Below are 18,701 nucleotides of genomic sequence, written 5' to 3' on the forward strand. Positions count from 1 at the left end.
TCAGCCTGGTTAAGGAATTTAGCAACGACCATGATTGCAATGTCATCAACAAACCCTATTGTTTTTGATACTGGAGGTAATTTGCGACGCAAGACTCCATTGTACATTATGTTTCAGAGAAGTGAGCCCAGTAAAGAGCCCTGTAAGACTCCTCCTGTTACTCTGCACCTTTTATTTTCTTCGTCGGCTTTATATTGCAGGACTCTGTTAGAGAAGTAGCTTGGGACAATTTTGCATATATAAATATGCACATATACGAGTATACACAATTTTTTCTCATCACTATTCTTAGCTTCCGAAAGATTATTTCAATACTGATATGAAATAAAGGGCGACCCAACTTTATTTTTTTATGCAATGAACAAAACTCAATTTTTACCAGCATTTACTCTATTAAAGATGGAATAAGCAAGGAAGTTCATGTTTGATCGAATGCGATATCATTCAGATGGCTATCCTGGCTGGCTCGGTGATTTGACGATTTGTACTCTGTCTCACTGGCTTTTATCGCTTGAAATGAAAAGTATATCGAAATCTGATCGTACATCCGATGGAGGCTATCCAGATGTAAATTTTTTTCATAAGATACTCGTCGAGAAAAAAATACGTCTCACAAGCAAAGATGGCTTTTCGGCAGAATTCAATATAAAATAAAAGCTGCCATTAAGTTCAAACTATAAAGGAAAGTATAACAAGGTAAATACCGTAAAACCTCACTTTACCGAGCAATCACCGACAATCAAGAGTCGTGTGCGCCCAATAGAGGGTTTTCGTGCCGATGCCTAAGATTTGTTATAATCAAAATATTCGTCCAAGCGAAGTGTTTGTCTTATTGAGGTGTTCATTAGTAAGTCAGTTGAACCTCGTAAGGGAATAAAAATAAATAAATAATCGGCGAGTACACTTCTGTTAGGTGTTTGGCCGAGTTTCTCCTCCTATTTGTGGTGTGGGTCGGGATACTGTTCCACAAATGGAAGGGCCTATAGTTTAAAGCCGACTCCGAACGGCAAATGGTTTTTTATGAGGAGCTTCTTCTTGGCAGAATTACACTCGGAGCTGATACACGAAATCGTTTCATATTCATACACGGTGCAACATATTATCGGCAACTCGGCAACCCTCTTCTCGTTACCATTTGACGATGCATGGAGGATGGCCAATGAGTGATATTCTCCAGCAATCCTGGCTAGAGAAGTTTTTTTTTCTTTTTACGTATCACAAAATAAGATGCAACTATGTATCAAAAAGAAAGTTGTATTTGAACCACCCTTTACACACAAGTTCTGCATAACATTTTACACCAACTATATTTTATCACTTCACGAGCAACTGAACCTTTAGCGACACTAAAAAAATTCACTCATCACAACTCAAATACATTTTATTACAACTGATTCGCTACAACACTTTGAAGCAAACAGGACTTTTGCATTATCCCACAGATGAATCATTTGAACCTATAATGTAAATAAATATCTACTTATATTAACATAATTTATTATAGTGTAAAACACTTGCTGCGAAAGTACTCTCCTCAACCAGCCAGCGCCAAACGCTGACGACAAAACTAAAAGTTGTACGCCCTACGCCTTTCAATGGCCATACAACAAAGTTTGTGTACGCCCAGCTTTACAATTTATGCACAAATAAGGTTGTGAACTGCTAGCAATAGCAACAACAAATCGTACTGCCTTAGCTATTGCATTCTGTTTTGTGCAAATAATTTTGTGTGTGATACGAAAAAGAATTCTTGAAAGCAAAATCTTGTTAGATGGTATGACTCTTACTGTCGCCGTAAAGGAACCAGCCGGCCATCCAAGCAATTAACTGGCCAGCGGCTCATTATACAAGGTGCCGCAAAATTGAACACACCAGCGGAAGATTTATAATTTTTACAAATGGTGTCGTACGTCAATCATAGTTGGTACTTGTGAGCTAGACAGCTTGAAATTCTTGGAAAATACCTTTTTTTTTTTGTTATTCCTACATTAATCATACATCTGTCATACTGACATCTAGTACATTTTTTAACAAATAGTTAGAAAAATTATTAAATATATTTCATCATGGCCAGTGCCAAGACGAATACAGCGATTACATTTTAGGAAAACAATTACATTTTATATAGAACAGTTATTTTAGCATACGAGAATTAATATTTAATTTAATAGGTCAATTGGTCGGTTTCTCTTCAGACGTCGTAAAGTTCTTCTTTAAAGTTGTGAGAGTGTATTGACTTCTCTATTTTTGTGCTGGTTTAATCGCTTTTATTTCTTCGTGGGTTCATGGTATATTGAACGTAGTATGGATGTCATCATTTTTTGTGTACCTGTCGGACATTGTTATTATTCGTAAGATTTTTGATTGTTGTCGCTGTACTTTGTTTATGTGAGTTCTTTTTGCAGTTCCCCACACTTGAAGTCCGTAGGTCCAGATTGGTTTAATGACCGCCTTGTATACTAAAAGTTTGTTGGAAATAATGAGCTTAGAATTTCTGCCTATTAGCCAATGCAATTGTCGAAATTTTTCCTTTATTTGCTTTATTTTCTTTTTGATATGATCTTTCCAAGTTAATTTTGAGTCCAGATGGATTCCAAGATATTTTGCAGATTTTTCAATTTGTATATTTTTATTGTTGAGCTTAATCGGCATAGCAGCAATCTCTGTTCTTGTCGTAAATATTACTTGTACAGATTTGTCCTCGTTTACTTTTAAACTCCATTTGTCAAACCACTTCTTTACATTGTTGGTGTACATCTGTAATTTTGTTGTTGCGGTTGAGAGGTTTTTGTCAGACGACAATAAAATTGTGTCGTCTGCGAATGTTGCTATAGTAGATTTAGCTTCGTCTGGGAGTGGTGTGTCAGAGGTAAATAAGACATATAGCAGTGGTCCTAGAATGCTGCCTTGAGGAACTCCTGCTGTTATTGGATGTATGTATATGTGAGTATTTGTCATTGTATTTAATGTAGAAGCATCGGTCAGCAAGGTAGCTTTGATAATTAAATAGTCGAGTGGTAATATTGTCCTAATTTTATGCAAGAGGCCTTTGTGCCAAACTTTGTCAAAAGCTTTTGCGACGTCCAAAAATACAGCAACGCAGTCTCGTTTATTTTCCATGTCTGAAATTATATTTTGTGTAACTCGATGTATTTGTTGGATAGTTGAGTGTTTTTTTCGAAAACCGAATTGATGATTAGGAATGATGTTTTTCGTGTCAAGTATTGGGGTAATTCTGTCATGTAAAAGTTTTTCTGCAATTTTAGATATAGTCGGAAGTAGGCTTATAGATCTATATGAAGTTAAAACTGTTGGGTTTTTACCCGGTTTTGGTAGCGCAATGATTTCTGCGAATTGCCATACTTTTGGGAAGTATTGTAAGCGAAACATTGCATTAAATACGTTTCTAAGGAATAGGTAAGCCTCAATTGGTAGCTCCGTAAGTGCTTTGCCTGTCAGCATATCATATCCGGTTTTTTTTTTATGTTTAATTCGAGTTTGATGCATAATAACACTTCTTGTGTGCTTGTTTTTCTTATTTTTGTAATTGTACCAGTATTAACATTACTAATCGTGTCAATTTGTTTATGTTCATCGTTCGATAGGACATTTTCAAAATAATTTCCCAATGTCGCTGCTTTTCCATCATTTGTAAAAGCCCATGTGTTGTCATCTTTTCTTAGTGGGGGTTGATGCTTTATCTGGTTTTTAAGTTTTTTAGTACATTTCCACAAGGAATAATTTGTGTCATGTGTAGATGTTAAATTTTTTAGATATTTTTCAATTTCCTTATTTCAATACCTATGGGAGAAAAATCGACACACACCATCTTTTTGGCGATTATAAAGCTGCTTTTGACAGTACGAAAAGGAGTTGCCTATATGCCGCGATGTCTTAATTTGGTATCCTCGCTAAACTAGCACATGGGTTGAATAGTTCCGCACCGAACACATAGATGCCACTAGTTTCATTGAATTCACCTCTTTTCATGATATTCTATTCATTAGCTCGTGAAGTATTGCGCTAAGAGTGACACTACTTTTGTTATTTTCAATGCAATGGATCAGTCAGGGAAATAATAAGTGTTATGGGAACTCTGCACCATCAGAAACAACAATAAAACGATAGTTTGCTGTCTTCAACTGACTTCAAATGTGATTGTAGAGACAACGATGATGCACAACGCAGTGGACGCCCAAATGAGGCAGTAACACCAGAAAACAACAACCAAATCCTCAAAAATCGTATTGAATGATCGAAAAGTGAAGTTGCGAGAGTTAGCTGACATAATAAAGATTTCAAATGGGCGTGTTCTTTATATTGCATGAGCATTTGACTATGAATAATCTCTGCTCACGTGGGTGCCGCGCTTGCTCATCATTTGTTTCATCAAGACAACGCACCGGGTCACAAGTCAATCAAAGCAATAGCAAAACTACATTAATCGAATTTCGCCTGCTCCCACATCCACCGTATTCACCAGATTTGGCTCCCAGTGATTACTGGCTGTTTGCAGACTTAAAAAAAATGGCCGCGGGTAAGAAATTTCTTTCGAAGGAACAGGTTATCGTTGAAATTGAGGCCTATTTTGAGCCAAAAATGAATCGCTCTACAAAAATGGTATCGAAATGTTAGAGCGACGCTGGAATGATTGCGTTGTTCTTAATGGAAATTACGTTGATGAATAAAGCTAATTTTGAACCATGAAAAAATATTTTTTTTTTGTTATGCCCGGGACTTTTCAGCCCATGTTTCAGACAGGGTGATTCTCTATCGTGTGACTTCTTTAACCTAATATGGGAACAGATCGTGCGAGCCGCAAAACTTAATAGCTCAAGCACATTTTTTTATAAGGCGTACAATCTTGACATCATCGGTCATATCAACCGCGCTGTTAGTTATGCCTTCTCCAAACTGGATAAAAAAGCAAAGCGAATGGGTCTGGTGGTGAAAGAGGACAAAAAGAAGTACCTTCTGTGATCAAACAAACAGTCGGCGCACTCGCGTATCGGCACCCACGTCACTGTAGACAGTTATGATTTCTACGTTGTAAGCGACCTCGACTATTTAAATACCATCCAAATAGGGCACCTATAAAAACGTTAGCTTTGATATCCAATGGAGAATCTCTTTTGCCAACAAGTGCTACTTTGAACTAAGTAGGCAACTGAGTAGTAAAGTCCACTCTCGACGAACAGAGTTAACACTCTACAAGACTCTCATTATGCCCGTTCTAAAGTTTGGCGCAGAAACGGGACGTTGATAACATCCGATAAAGCGACGCTTGGGGTGTTTAAAAGAAAGATTCTGCGGAAGATTTTTGAACCTTTGGACGTTGACGGCGTCGAATATCACAGGCGGTGAAATAATGAGGTTTATGGCGACATAACGCTATGCGGCAGATTCTGCGGTAGATATTTGGACCTTTGCACGTTGGTGACGTAGGCCATAAAACAATTAATTGTATGAGCATTACGACGACATAGGAATTTACCAGCGATAAAAGATCCAATGGCTTCGTTGGCTGGGCCATGTCGTCCGAATGGATGCGGTTCCCGCTGGTGGTAGCTGAGTAAGAGAAAGGCATCCTCTGCGTTAGAAGCATCAGATGGAGAAGGACTTAGCTTCAAACGGGCGCCGATTAGCACAAGAAAATAACGACAGGCGCGCTTTGTTAAACTCGGCCAAAATTGCGTTAGCGGTTATCGCGCCAATTCAGAAGCAGAAGAAAAATTCAAACACAAAATTGGATGATTATTTTTGCGCCACCTTGTACATGTACTTTAATTGCACTGCTGCTCAGTAAATGTGAATTAGCGCAGAATCTTCAGAGGCTGTTTGATGGTTGGTTCTTTCTTTCGTTGCGGGATTTGCAACAATTCTAAAACTTCAATAGTATTATAGCCTTTGCTTTTGCTCGTATATTTCGTTTGAATACTTAATCACAATGTTAGCACGGCATTGCAAGTATCACAGCAATAAATGGTGGCATACTCACATACGTGGCACTCCAAGCCAGTGAGGTGAGTAGATGATATGTGAGTAGATGAGCGCGGGGCTGAAGAAATCATGCTGTGCAAACGGGATGTAGTAAAAATGTATGTACAAAGTCGGACATAACATCACACAGTCGAGGAGCTGCCAAAAAATTCCGCCAATCGACAGTGTTATATGATAAATACCGACGCTACAAAGATTCTACGAAAAAAAAATGATGATGAAGAAGGCCGAGGGAAAGCATGCATTACATACGCGCGCACACGTTCATACACACACACATATCCATACATACATACATCTTCGCTCACGCGCTTGCATGCTTGCTAAGAAAAATTTCTAATTTCTGCTTCTTTGGCGGCTGTCTGACTTTTTTCCAGCCATCAACGCTGTTGGTATTGCCATTTGGGCACTACTAGATTTTTATTTAACCTCGTCAATTTTCTGAGTATAAAAAATAAAAGAAACCAGTAGCAGAAAAAATGGCAACGGCCAGAAGTATAAAATCCTTTCATAGTCGCCACCTCTGACATCAAAGTATGTGGCAGCAGCAGCAGCAGCAGAGTTTAAGTATTTCCAGATACAAGAATTGTCGCCTTCGCTTCTAGCGTTGGTTTGTTCTACTGTTGGACTGTTGGACTGTTGGACTGTTGGGCAAGTGTGGCGCGAATGGTGTGTGTGGTTCATGTTGATGGTAATGGTATTAGTGATAATTCAGTGACCATCTCAGTGTGGTGTGAGGTGTGGCGTACGCTTGCGAATGCGGATGCTATTACACTACAAGTTGAGTAACATTCGCCAGTTAGTAACAACTCAGCGACAATAGCAAATACACCAACAACACATACTACGATGGTAGCTAACATAAAAATCAACAACAACAGCAAAGGCGACAGCCAGCGACAACATCGACAACATCGATGACTTCGGCGACACGGTCTCACATTGCTTAGGAGCCACATTCACACACACGCATCCACACACATACACAGTCGTTTATTGAAGTAGTTAAGTGGTTAAAATTTTTTGGCGAATTCAATTTGTCGTCACTCTTAGCTATGGCAGCACGACAATACACTGCACACAAGCACTTATGCACTCACACTCACACACACAAATGTGTATGCATGTGATTGCTTACACACTCTTATACTTAACTAGCCTATTTTATGCACTCCATTGTGTTGCATGTTTGTAGCACAAATACAAAGCCATCATTGACACCACAGCTGATGTTGCTGCAAAGCTGCTTTAAGCGCATTTCCGCTACTTTCTTTTTACTACTGTGCATGTGTGCGTGTGTGTGTGTTCAAACCGGACAGTCACAAAACTTAAGCACTCGTACTTTGTGGTGATTTTATGAATCCCTCCGATTTCATGGCATGTGTCATGATGCGCCGCACACTACCACTAACTAAATATTTGCATTTGGCATCGTCGCCCATGTGTTCTCATAGATTATGCAATGCAAGCGACGTGGTTAAGCTGCCAATGGAGCACCTTGAATAGTGCGCCGGATATACAGAGAATACATTCGTATGTATGTGTGTACATATGCGCCCTTGCATACGTAGTTGTAATAGTTATTTACATGCATACACTCACACTTACCTGCGTATTAGGTGAGTAAACTAACTAAACCAACGGAAAATATGTCATTACAAGACGTGTCAAGCTTGTAAGCATCGTAAGCTTTTCTGGTTACCTCATTAAGTTGTCTTTCACTTTTAGACATTTGCAGAGCTTATCTCACTTTCAGCCGAGGCCTACAACCCAATAAACCACATGCACGTTTATAACCTAGTAGCTTTTTGTTATTCCTTGGCATCGCTTTGCCATTTGATTTCAGTAAAGTTGCCATTTGATTTCAGTAAAGTTAATATCGACAACGTTTACCAATTGTGCAAGTTTAACATGCAAATCAAAGCTTAGCTCGATAAACTTATAGAGTATTTCGTGAGTCTTGATGATCATAAAACGTATTTGAATTATTTGCTGCTGGTTTTGGATCATAGAAGGCCAATATTATTCGTGTAGTTAGGCAAAACAGAGGAAGAGGTACGTAAATGATAGAAAACCGAATTATTCATTTCACTATATAATACAATTATATTCCTATGAGCTATACAGGGTTTCCCATATTCGATGGGCCCATCTGGCCACCCTGTATCTTTTGACAGAGACGTCAAATCGCTTAATGACATACCGCGTTGGAAGCGTCAGTCCAAGCAGTTTTTTACCATGGAATAGTACACGCCACGCGAGCGCTCCAAAATTTGCATTCAACAAAAGAAGTCAATTGTGAAAACTCAACGTGCGTTAAATAATGATGCTTTCCATTTCAATTCTACCGGGCTATTCGGGTCATGTTCTTCGATTTCCATGTAACTCAAATATGTTGCTCTCTGGCGATTTTGGGATGTCCTTGGCGACGTCTCAACACTGACCCGTACAAGAGCAATATTCTCATCCGATCGCCTTGGTCGGTTTTGATTTGGTCTCTTTGGATCAGAAAGAGCATCACCAGTCGAAAACCTTTCGTACAAACGTTTAAGGGGTTATACGCAGTTATGAAGCAAATAAAAGACGGGTTGTCAAGGATTTATCCTGAAGAAACTTCAGAATATTTTAATTTGAAAATTTTTGGCGGTTATAAAAGCATCCTTCAAGAACGTAACAAAATTTTTTATTTATGAAAATGTTGATTATAGAGCACGCTGCAGGCGATTTCTGGAACCTCCTTTAAAAAAAGACGATTTACGGTGTACATCGTAACTCAGGATTGGATTATCTGAAATCAAAAAACCAAACAAATTTTGTTAATATATTAGATTATCTAGTAATTAATCGTTCGGCTAATCAAAATAGTGAATTTTCACAAAATGGCAGCTTCTAAAAGAAATGATTTCGATTTTTACGTTAAAATTTGGCCGTAAATTGATTATAAAATGGAAAATAAGTATCAGATTTACAAAAGGAACGATTAATTACTAGAAAATGTATCTTTAAAGATTGAGTTAAAACGGTTGACCGATCAAACAAGCCGTTTTCGAGATATCGTGTACACCGACTTGAAAAATGCCGTTTTGAAAAAAACACGTTTAAAGTTTCAATACCTGTTGAACGTGCCTTAAAACGTGCCGAGGCATCTCTACATATTTAGGTATAACTCCGAAAGTATTGCTTAGATCTACTTCAAATTTCGTGCGTATACTTTTGAATATATGTACATTACAAAAATGCAATAAAAAAATCGATTTTTTTGAAAGTCATAACTGCGTATAACCCCTTAATGGTGCTCTTAGAAGGCACACTTTTCACATTAGATGCTTCCCATTTCAATTCAACCGGGCTATTCGGGTCATGTTCTTCCATTTCGATGTAACTCAAATATGTTGCTCTCTGGTCAAAATAACGAGATACGTATTTTTTGTTCTCCCAAAACAAATTTTTTTCAAAATTTATCGGCAATTTTGGTTTTTGGCTCAAAATCGATTTTTTTTAATTATTCCTATAAGAAAATTTTTTTTTAAAGGCTCATAACTTAGTCAAAAATGAACCTATTTTAATAGTTCTGGGTTCAAAATGATCGTCATTACTTGCACGAGCGACTTCATTTAGAAACAATTGCAAAAAAGCAGTTGAAAATTTTTTATTTAGCAAAAACAAAAAGTGCGAAACAGGTTTTTTACTCAAAAACAACTCATTTTAAAAGTTAAAAAAAAAAAATATGAAGGTTTTCAACTGGTGATGCTCTTTCTGATCCAAAGAGACCAAATCAAAACCGACCAAGGCGATCGGATGAGAATATTGCTCTTGTACGGGCCAGTGTTGAGACGTCGCCAAGGACATAACAAAATCGCCGTTCTCAGCAGTTCGGCATTGCTCGGACCACTTTACAACGAATTATCCGCATTGATTTTCCATTTATTCCCGTATAAGATTCAATTGACGCAAAGATTGTTGCCTGCGGACAAGCCTCGTCGATTGGAATGAGCCCAAAGAGTCATCGAAAGCACATGGGTCCGTCGAATGTGGGCAACCCAGTACAACACGTGGGCTGAAAAGTCAAGGGCTTAATAATAAAAACACATTTTGCTTATTCAAAATTAGCTTTATTCAACAACGTAATTCCCAACAAGAACAACGCAATCATTCCAGCGCCGCTCTATCATTTCAATATCACTTTTGTAGAACGATTTATCTTTTCCCTCAAAATGGCCTCAGTTTCAGCGGCAACCTCTTCATTCGAACGAAATTTCTTACAGGCGAGCATATTTTTTAGGTCTGCAAGTAGCCAATAGTCACTGGGAGCCAAATCTGGCAAATACGATGGATGTGGGAGCAATTCGAAGTTCATTTCATATCAAATACTCGTGCCTTTCTAATTTGTAAAATCTAAAAAGTCGAGTTCGAGTATACCTGCTTCGATGATGTTGGATAATAAATTAGCAAGTACATCTGCTCAGTTGATGAGGTATCCCCTGATTTTTTACCCGAGATATCCTCATCTCTAAGTTTTGGCAATCTGCACATCTCATTTGATGACATTTACAAGGGAATGCTTTCTCTCAAACCGTCGTCACATTGAGATACTGATGGTCTTTCAGTTATTTTGCTTAAGAACTGTCCAGCATTAGCAATTCCTCTAGAGATTATTTTTAACAAATCTTTATCTATGGGCACTTTCTTAAATGATTGAATCATTACAACTTTTTTTAAAAGTGGAAGAAAAAATGATGTTCGTAATTATAGGCCGATTTCCAAGCTATCAATCATCTCTAAACTGTTTGAATGCATTGTAAAGGACAAAATTTATTATGCGGTTAAGTCTTTGATTAACCCAAACCAACATGGTTTTGTAACTGGCCGTTCTACAGCTACTAATCTTGCTGTTTTTAGTGAATTTTGTATTTCATAGTTTTCTAAAAGGTTAGAAGTTGATTGTGTGTACACTGACTTCTCTAAAGCGTTTGAAAAAGAGTCGCCTGAGATTTTAGTAAATTAGTTGGCTTCGTTTCTGCTTTCACTCCACCTTTCTGCAATGACTTAAGTCATATTTGACGGGCAGACGGTGTGTGGTAAAAATTGATAGAGTTTTATCGAACCACTTTGTTGCTGCTTCAGGTGTCCCCCAAGGGAGCATCTTAGGGCCACTTCTTTTTGTCATTTTTATCAATGACATAAGCAAATGTTTTACTTTTTTTAATTTCTTGCTGTTCGCGGATGATTTAGAAATATTCTCATTTGTTAAGACTCAGTGGTTGCTCCGAAGCTTCAAGTGTCAGTGCATTTTTAGCACATCCTACACCATTTCAAATGATGTACTACAAAGTTTGGCAGAGTTCAAAAATCTTGGAGTATTATTCGATACAAAATTTTTCTTCAGTGTCCACATTAATATAATTCTTTTAAAATCGTATTCGGTTCTAGGCTTCATACGTCACAATACAACTGAATTTTCTAATCCGTATACCTATAAACAGCTGTTTACGTCTCTTGTTCGTTCTCACTTAGTGTACGCTGTTATCATTTGGAGACCTTACGACCAACTCTCGATTAATAGAATAGAACGCGTTCAAAAATTTTTCTTAAGCAAGCATTGCGTTCCCTCCGATTTGAGTCGCCTGTTGCATCTCATAATTCTCGGCTAAAGCCAATTAATCTAGAATCTCTTGAAAAGAGAAGGGCAGTCCTTTCACTTTAGTTTACTTTCAGTGTTGTTAATGGCATCGGCAACGTCAACTGTCCAGATCTACTTGAGCGGATAAGCTTTAATGGCCCCCAAAGAAGTCTTCGAAATTTTTACCCCTTTCATGGGAAAAACTTTAAGACTAAATTTGCGAGTAATGCACCCATTGCTCGCGCACTTCGAGACTGTAATTCATTGTGTAATACCAGTCTGCTTGATTTTTAAATTTAGTTGCCAAATTTGGCTTTATTTTCTTTACATTTATGTGTCTGTAAGGTAATTTGTACTGTAGATTATTAAAATAAATCAATAAATAAATAAATATAAAGCCAACGCGTTCTTTTGATATCTTGACGATGTCAGCTAACTCAGACAACTTCACTTTTCGATCATTCAAAACGATTTTGAGGATTTTGTAAAATTTTTCTGGTGTTACCGCCTCACTTGAACGTCGACTGCATCATCGGTGTTTCTACGACCACATTTCAAGTCAGTTGAAGTCAGCAAACCATCGTTTTATTGTTGTTCCTGATCGAAGACGAAATATTACAGAGTCCGGCACTCGAAGGGTAACCATCTTCAGACCGTTCGCGCAGCGGATGCATGGGCATCAGCTAATTGTTAGTTGGCTAAATGACAGTCCGGAACGTTCTTTACAAGCGCGCGGAAGCCTCTTGCCAAGAGTAAACGAGTAATAGTAGCATTGCATTATACAGGGTGGACCATGTAAAATTTGCTTTTTGAATCGGCTATAAGAAAAAAACTCATCAATATTTTTTCAAACTTTTTTTTTTATTTTGAAGATTAAACATTGTCATTTATGAATGAAAAATAATATCGCTCAAATGACTGCCGCGACTGGCTTTACAGTAGGCCATTCGATCAACCCAACTTTTAAGCACATTTTCGATTGTTTGGGCTCCAATTTCATGAATGGCAACTTCGATTTCGTGTTTTAAAGCATCAATCGTCTCTGGATGGTCCGCATAGCATTTGTCCTTAACTGCTCCCCTCAAAAAATAGTCCAACGGGCTTAAATCACAGCTCCGAGGCGGCCAATCGATATCGAAATTTCGGCTGATTATTCGGTTTTCAAAAACGGTAGCCAAAAGTTCGAGTGTAACTTTGGCAGTGTGACAAATGTCGTCCATGTCATCCTCTTCAATTTTTGGAAACAACTCGTTGAGCATGTCACGGTAACGCTTGCCATTTACTGTAACCGCGGCTCCTCGCTCATTTTCGAAAAAAAATGGCCCGATGATGCCGCCAGACCAAAAACCGCACCAAATAGTGGCTCGTTGTGGATGCATTTGATTCTCTACAGTAACGTGTGGATTTTCTGAGCCCCAAATCCGACAATTTTGCTTATTGACGCAGCCACCGATGTGAAAATGAGCTTCATCAGAAAAGAAGAAGACTCACCACTTTAGAAATAGGTTTTCAATATTTCCCAATTTTGTTCAAGCGTATAGCGTCCCATTTCGTAAATGTCAAACCTTTAAGTAAATTGTGAACACATTTGACATGCCATTTGTGTTACCATTCTCAAAATAATAGGTAGTTCAAAAAGCAAACGCTATATGGCCCACCCTGTGTCATCGTGCAATCACCGTATTCACCTGATATGGCCCCGTGCGACTTCTGTTTGTTTCCCAAGTTGAAGTTACCACTTCGTGGAAGGAGATTTCGGTCGACAGAGTAGATCCAAGAGAATGCGACGAAGGGACTGAAGGTCATCCCTTCGTAGGCCTACCAGGGGTGCATGGAGGACTGGGTTAAACGTTGGCACAGGTGTGTTGCTTCAGACGGGTCATATTTTGAAGGAGATAAAATAAATTTGCCTGAAATTTAACTCTGTTTTGTCTAATTTAAATATTCCCGGTACTTTCTAATCATAGGATACATTTCGACTCCACTAACCATGTCCATTGGTGAACTCCTTTACGCTCTCAACCACTCCACAGACAGTAGTTATAATTTACGCATTCAAAAGTCATAATCTCAGCTTAGCTAAGTATGTTAACTATGAATACTTAAACTATGCATGAAACAGTTGCCTTCAGCTTGCTGTACAAACCATATTTCTACCATCCAAACATCCAGATACCAGACACTCAAACGAAAACAAAGTTATTCATTCGATTTTCACGTATTCGAAATCAACATTCCCAGCGCCAGTTGTATGGAAGTATGCATTTATGTATCGTATTTAATTGAACAGACAAATGCATGCACTATTTCTAGCCTGTGGCTAAAGTTCTGTTCGTCTGTATGCTCTCAAGACACTCTGTACTTCTGCATCTTATAAAGTTGTTTTTGTTTTCGTACGTTAATTACGCATTTGTTCCTCTGTACGGCGTAAGCGAATGTGACGCTGTTTGAGCGGCGGGGTGAACAAGGCGGGAGAAAGGTGGTTGTGGTTGGTAATTCCACGGTGGCTGGTTGTTGAATGTCTTCAAAAGCATCCCAGCTGTATTTAGTGAAATAGTTTTGTAAGTGTGACTGAAAAGTGCTTTTCATTTGTAAATTCAAACGTGTTTGTGTTTGTGTTTGTACTAGGAAGTGCGCCTGTTTGTAGGTGTAGTGCTAACTTTTGTTTGCAAGTGAATGCGTATATTTATGTAAGTGTATATGCATTTGTGTGTGTCTGTGTGCGGCATTCACTTGTTGCCATAATTTTCGCTAATCTGGCGTAATGAGTTGTACGCCATTTTTGCCAAATTGTTTGGTGAGTGCCTGATAACAATGTTTGCACTAATTTGGCATTTTAATGGTACTCCACTGACACTTGATGCTCTTTTAATTGCACCAAATGCTCAAGTGTACACTCGCTATTCGATTGCTGGCTATTTTATTGTTGCTATTCCTAACTAACGTGCAAGTCTATTAGTGTTGTCGGCAACACTGTTGCTGCTCTCTGTACCGCAGCATGAGAACGAACTAAAGGTTGATCGCCGTTTTTTTTTTCTTTCACTCACAGTAATAGTAATTGTTGCTGCTTCTGCCCTCGCTACAGATTGAGCAGCCTTGATAGCTATTACTGTTTTTTTTTTTTTTGTTGCTTGCCTGCTCAGGGTTGCGGGTGTTGGTGCGCGTGCTGTTGGCCATCGTTTGGGTTTGGTTTTTATTGCATTGGTAGAGTTACTGGAGAATACCTCCATTGGTTTGCTCTGACAAAGTGATTTGTTGCTATTGTTACATACATATCAATGTGCATTCGTGTACGACTATTTATATGTGCTTCGTTCGCTCTTCGTTGCACTTCGATGGCATTTGAAGTGGCCGCACGCCAGTGAGTGGATTCGAGAATTCATGGGAAAAGTAAGCGATTCATTAGTTTCAAATTGTTGCGGTTTTTCAAAGCCGTCAACTACAATTACTTCGACTGTGCCAAGTCAGTTGCTGCAATGTTGTATAATAGATAAGTAGGTTTTTGTATCTCTAGTATTTTTCTGTACACGAAGATTAACAATGTCACGTATACGCCGTGGCATACAAATTCAGGCCTTTCAAGACTGCAAAATACTAAATTAAATGTTATCACATTCCTTCCTTTCTGTAGCACAACAAATTTACACTTAATATAATTAAATAATAATAAAATAATTGAATAGTTTACTATTTATTTTTGTTTTCCAGTTTGGTGCGCATGATTCAACAGTAGCCAAAATGAGGTCTTTATCAAGTGCTGGTGCTGATATTCTAACAAAACACTCAATTAATTCGCTGTTGGAACAGCGTCAAGATTTTTTGAGTAGGCGAAATGAGACCACTGATGAGCTAATATCAACTTTAAATGGTAAGTTGTCATTGCAAAAGTATCCTTGTGTAATAAATAGTGTAAGAACTGTTTTTTTTTTGTGTTTTTTGTATTTTTTTGTTTTTTAGTATTAAGCAAAGGATAATAGAGATTTTAAGGGCCAAGCTTTTATTTTTTATACTCTTGTTAGCATACAGCAATGTCAATAATATAAATATTAGAAATGTTTGCGCACGCAAGAAGTCTTAAACTAGTCAAAGTGGGCGCAATCTATGTGCCATCAATAAGCGAATAGTACATCAATGCTACACTATCGGTAGTTTTCAATAGCAATAATACAGGGTCCGGCACTCGAAGTGTAACCAATTAAAAAGGGCATAAATTTAGTTTGGAAAATTATTTTTATTCAATTGAAAGTAAAAAATGTGTGAAAATAATACAAAATTATTAATCAATTTACTTTTGCTCGATATGACCACCTTTTGCCTTGACTATGGCTTTGAGACTGTCCAGAAATGAATCGCAAGTTGCCCGAGTATGACTTGTAGGTATTTTTCAATGGCTTTTTCCTCGAGATTGATGAATCTTTTAGTTCGGACCCTGCTCTCCAAAATAGTCCAAGGAGAATAATCCATCGGATCACATCTGGGAGAGAGAGCAATTGTGTGGACGTTATGAAGCTCAGAACGTTTGTTTTTTAACCATTCCTGGTTCACTCGAGCTTTGTGAGATGGTGCCGAGTCCTGTTGAAACCTCCATGGTTTGCCACTGAAATGTTTGTCTGCCCACGACTTCAAAGCAACGTCCAGAATACTTTCCCGATAATATTTCGCATTTATGAAAAAAATTAATCAAAAAAAAAATTTACCTTGACGCCTACCTCGATAAAAACGATTGGGGAGCGCCCATCAGCGTTTACAGCAGCCCAAACCATTACCTGTGTCGGGCGCTACCTTCTGGTGGCCAATCGATGACTCAAATTCTCGTATGAACGGTCGGTCAAATAAACCCTATCATTTTGGGAGTTCACCTTAATTTGAGAATTTTTTTCGTCAGTAAACAAAATGTTGGGTAATTGACCAAGCAAAGCAACTACTTCGCTCTCTCAAGTCCAAATATAATGCAATCGCACTTTTACGTTTGAAATCCATTACTGATTTTCTCTTTTCGCGTTTACTTTCGGCAAAATGCTTCCGCGCACTTGTAAACAATTCTCTAGAACCAATTCTCTTTAACCAACTAACAGATAGCTGATTCCCGGTCTGAAGTTGGTTACACTTCGAGTGCTGGACCTTGTACAAAACTGGAAAAGGAAAACAATTAATGGCGCAACGAAAATTGATGCAGGCAGACACCAATTCTTATAAATGGTTCTTAAGGTTAAGTTTTAGGGGCCGGTGTTGATTTTGAATGGAATACAAGTTTTTTAAGAAATTATTATCATTTCTTCTTATTATGATAATATTGGTATGGCTCAATTACGTATGAAACAAAATATTGGCCAAATGGCCGCCACGGCCTCAGCGACACACCTCCATCCGATGGTCAAAATTTTCGATGACGCTGAGGTATAATTGAGGTTCTATGCCGTTAATGTGCCGAATTATCTCATCCTTTAGCTCTTGAACTGTTGCTGGCTTATCGAGGTACACCTTTTCTTTCAAATAACTCCGAAGAAAAAAGTCCAACGGTGTCAAATCACATGATTTTGGCGGCCAATTGACATCACCGCGACGTGAGATTATTCGGCCATCAAATTTTTCGCGCAAAAGAGCCATTGTTTCGTTAGCTGTGTGACAAGTGGCACCGTCCTGTTGAAACCACATATCGTCCACATCCATATCTTCCGATTCGGGCCATGAAAAGTTCATTATCATCTCACGAAAGCGAACACTGTTCACAGTAACTGCCTGACCGGCCTCATTTTGGAAAAAAATACGGCCCAACGATGCTGCCGGCCCATAAACCGCACCAAGCAGTCACTCTTTGTGGGTGCATTGGTTTTTCGGCAATCAGTCTTGGATTATCATTCGCCCAAATGTGGCAATTCTGCTTATTGACGAATCCACTGAGGTGAAAATGTGCCTCATCACTGAAGAGGATTTTCTTCACGAAGTGCGCGATATGCATTTTGATTTGAACGCCCGTTTTCATAGTAAGCCTGAATAACTTTAACGCGTTGCTCGATTGTGTATCTTTCCATGGTTCAAATTGAATTAGTCTGAAATTGCAAAATGTCAAATGGAATGCAGAAAAAACTTGACGTTTAGGTGTGGTTCACATTCAACGTCGCTCCTTGAAATTTAACCACCCTTTATATTACAGCACTACGGATTAATTGGCAATAGTAAGCAAATCATTTGTGAACAAATCCCACTAAAATAAAATTATAACGAACGATTTAGCCGCCGAAACACACCGAAATGAATTAGTAGTAGTACAAATAGTCGCCGGCGTAACAAAATATCAAAATAATTAAGATAATTTTACTCCCAGGCTATCGTATTATCATCCTTGAAACAGCAGCCAATAATAATGTTTTCTTGTTTGAAAATGAGCTGTGCTGAACCACCATTTCAGCTTAGCGTGGAAATATCAATTTTTCAAAAACATCAACCCGTTGCTATCGCTAATGGCTTTCTATTTTTGGGGAAAAATTTTATTTGAAATGAATCTGTAATTATCGGAAAGCCGCAAAAGGCTACGAGAATTGGAATTGTACAGGTAGACCTCCTTCAACACGGCATCTTATAACATGGTTTCGCTCTGACACGATATGAAAATTGCAAAAACATTTGTAAACTACTGTACTTCGACAGCCGCGGCGAGGCTTGCCGTCTTAAAGATACAGTGTTGCCACTAAGATGTATACATTTCTATCTCAGTGAGTGTTGGCGACATTATTTATTTTCATGTCAGTGTCCTGAAAACAAAAGTGTCTCACGCTGCTGCGTCTGCAGTCTGCGTCGGGCCACGGTGTATTAAAGAATAACTTTTTAACTTTAAGTTTCAGTCCTAAGCCATGTCCGAGAAAGATGAAAAAACAACGTTCAAGAGAAATTTTTTTTTCTTTAGAAATAAAGATACAAATCTTAGATCGTCTTTCGAAAGGAGAAAAAGCCTTAATTTTTCATTTTTAATTTATTTTCATTTATTCATTTAGTAAGTCAAGAAATACAAAGTTTCTTGCAGACTATATAGAACAAAGAGTATTTGTAAGAAGAAACTATCTAAAGAAATTATTAAGTGATA

General features: G+C 38.2%; 1 protein-coding gene across 4 annotated transcripts in view; it reads left to right on the forward strand.

The window, feature by feature from the left end:
* LOC128855449 (cytoplasmic polyadenylation element-binding protein) overlaps positions 1-18,701 on the forward strand; it is a 99,306-nt gene that overhangs the window by 61,241 nt on the left and 19,364 nt on the right. For 3 of the 4 annotated variants that reach the window (XM_054090357.1, XM_054090354.1, XM_054090355.1), the window contains one exon: positions 15,329-15,488. In XM_054090357.1, coding sequence (XP_053946332.1) covers positions 15,359-15,488 — 130 coding nt within the window. In that variant the 5' untranslated portion in view covers positions 15,329-15,358. Of the gene's footprint in view, positions 1-15,303; positions 15,489-18,701 lie in introns of those variants that run through there. The other variant, XM_054090356.1, reaches the window with a different exon arrangement.

Source organism: Anastrepha ludens, chromosome 2, assembly GCF_028408465.1.
Source record: "Anastrepha ludens isolate Willacy chromosome 2, idAnaLude1.1, whole genome shotgun sequence".
In the NCBI taxonomy this organism is placed as follows: domain Eukaryota; kingdom Metazoa; phylum Arthropoda; class Insecta; order Diptera; family Tephritidae; genus Anastrepha; species Anastrepha ludens.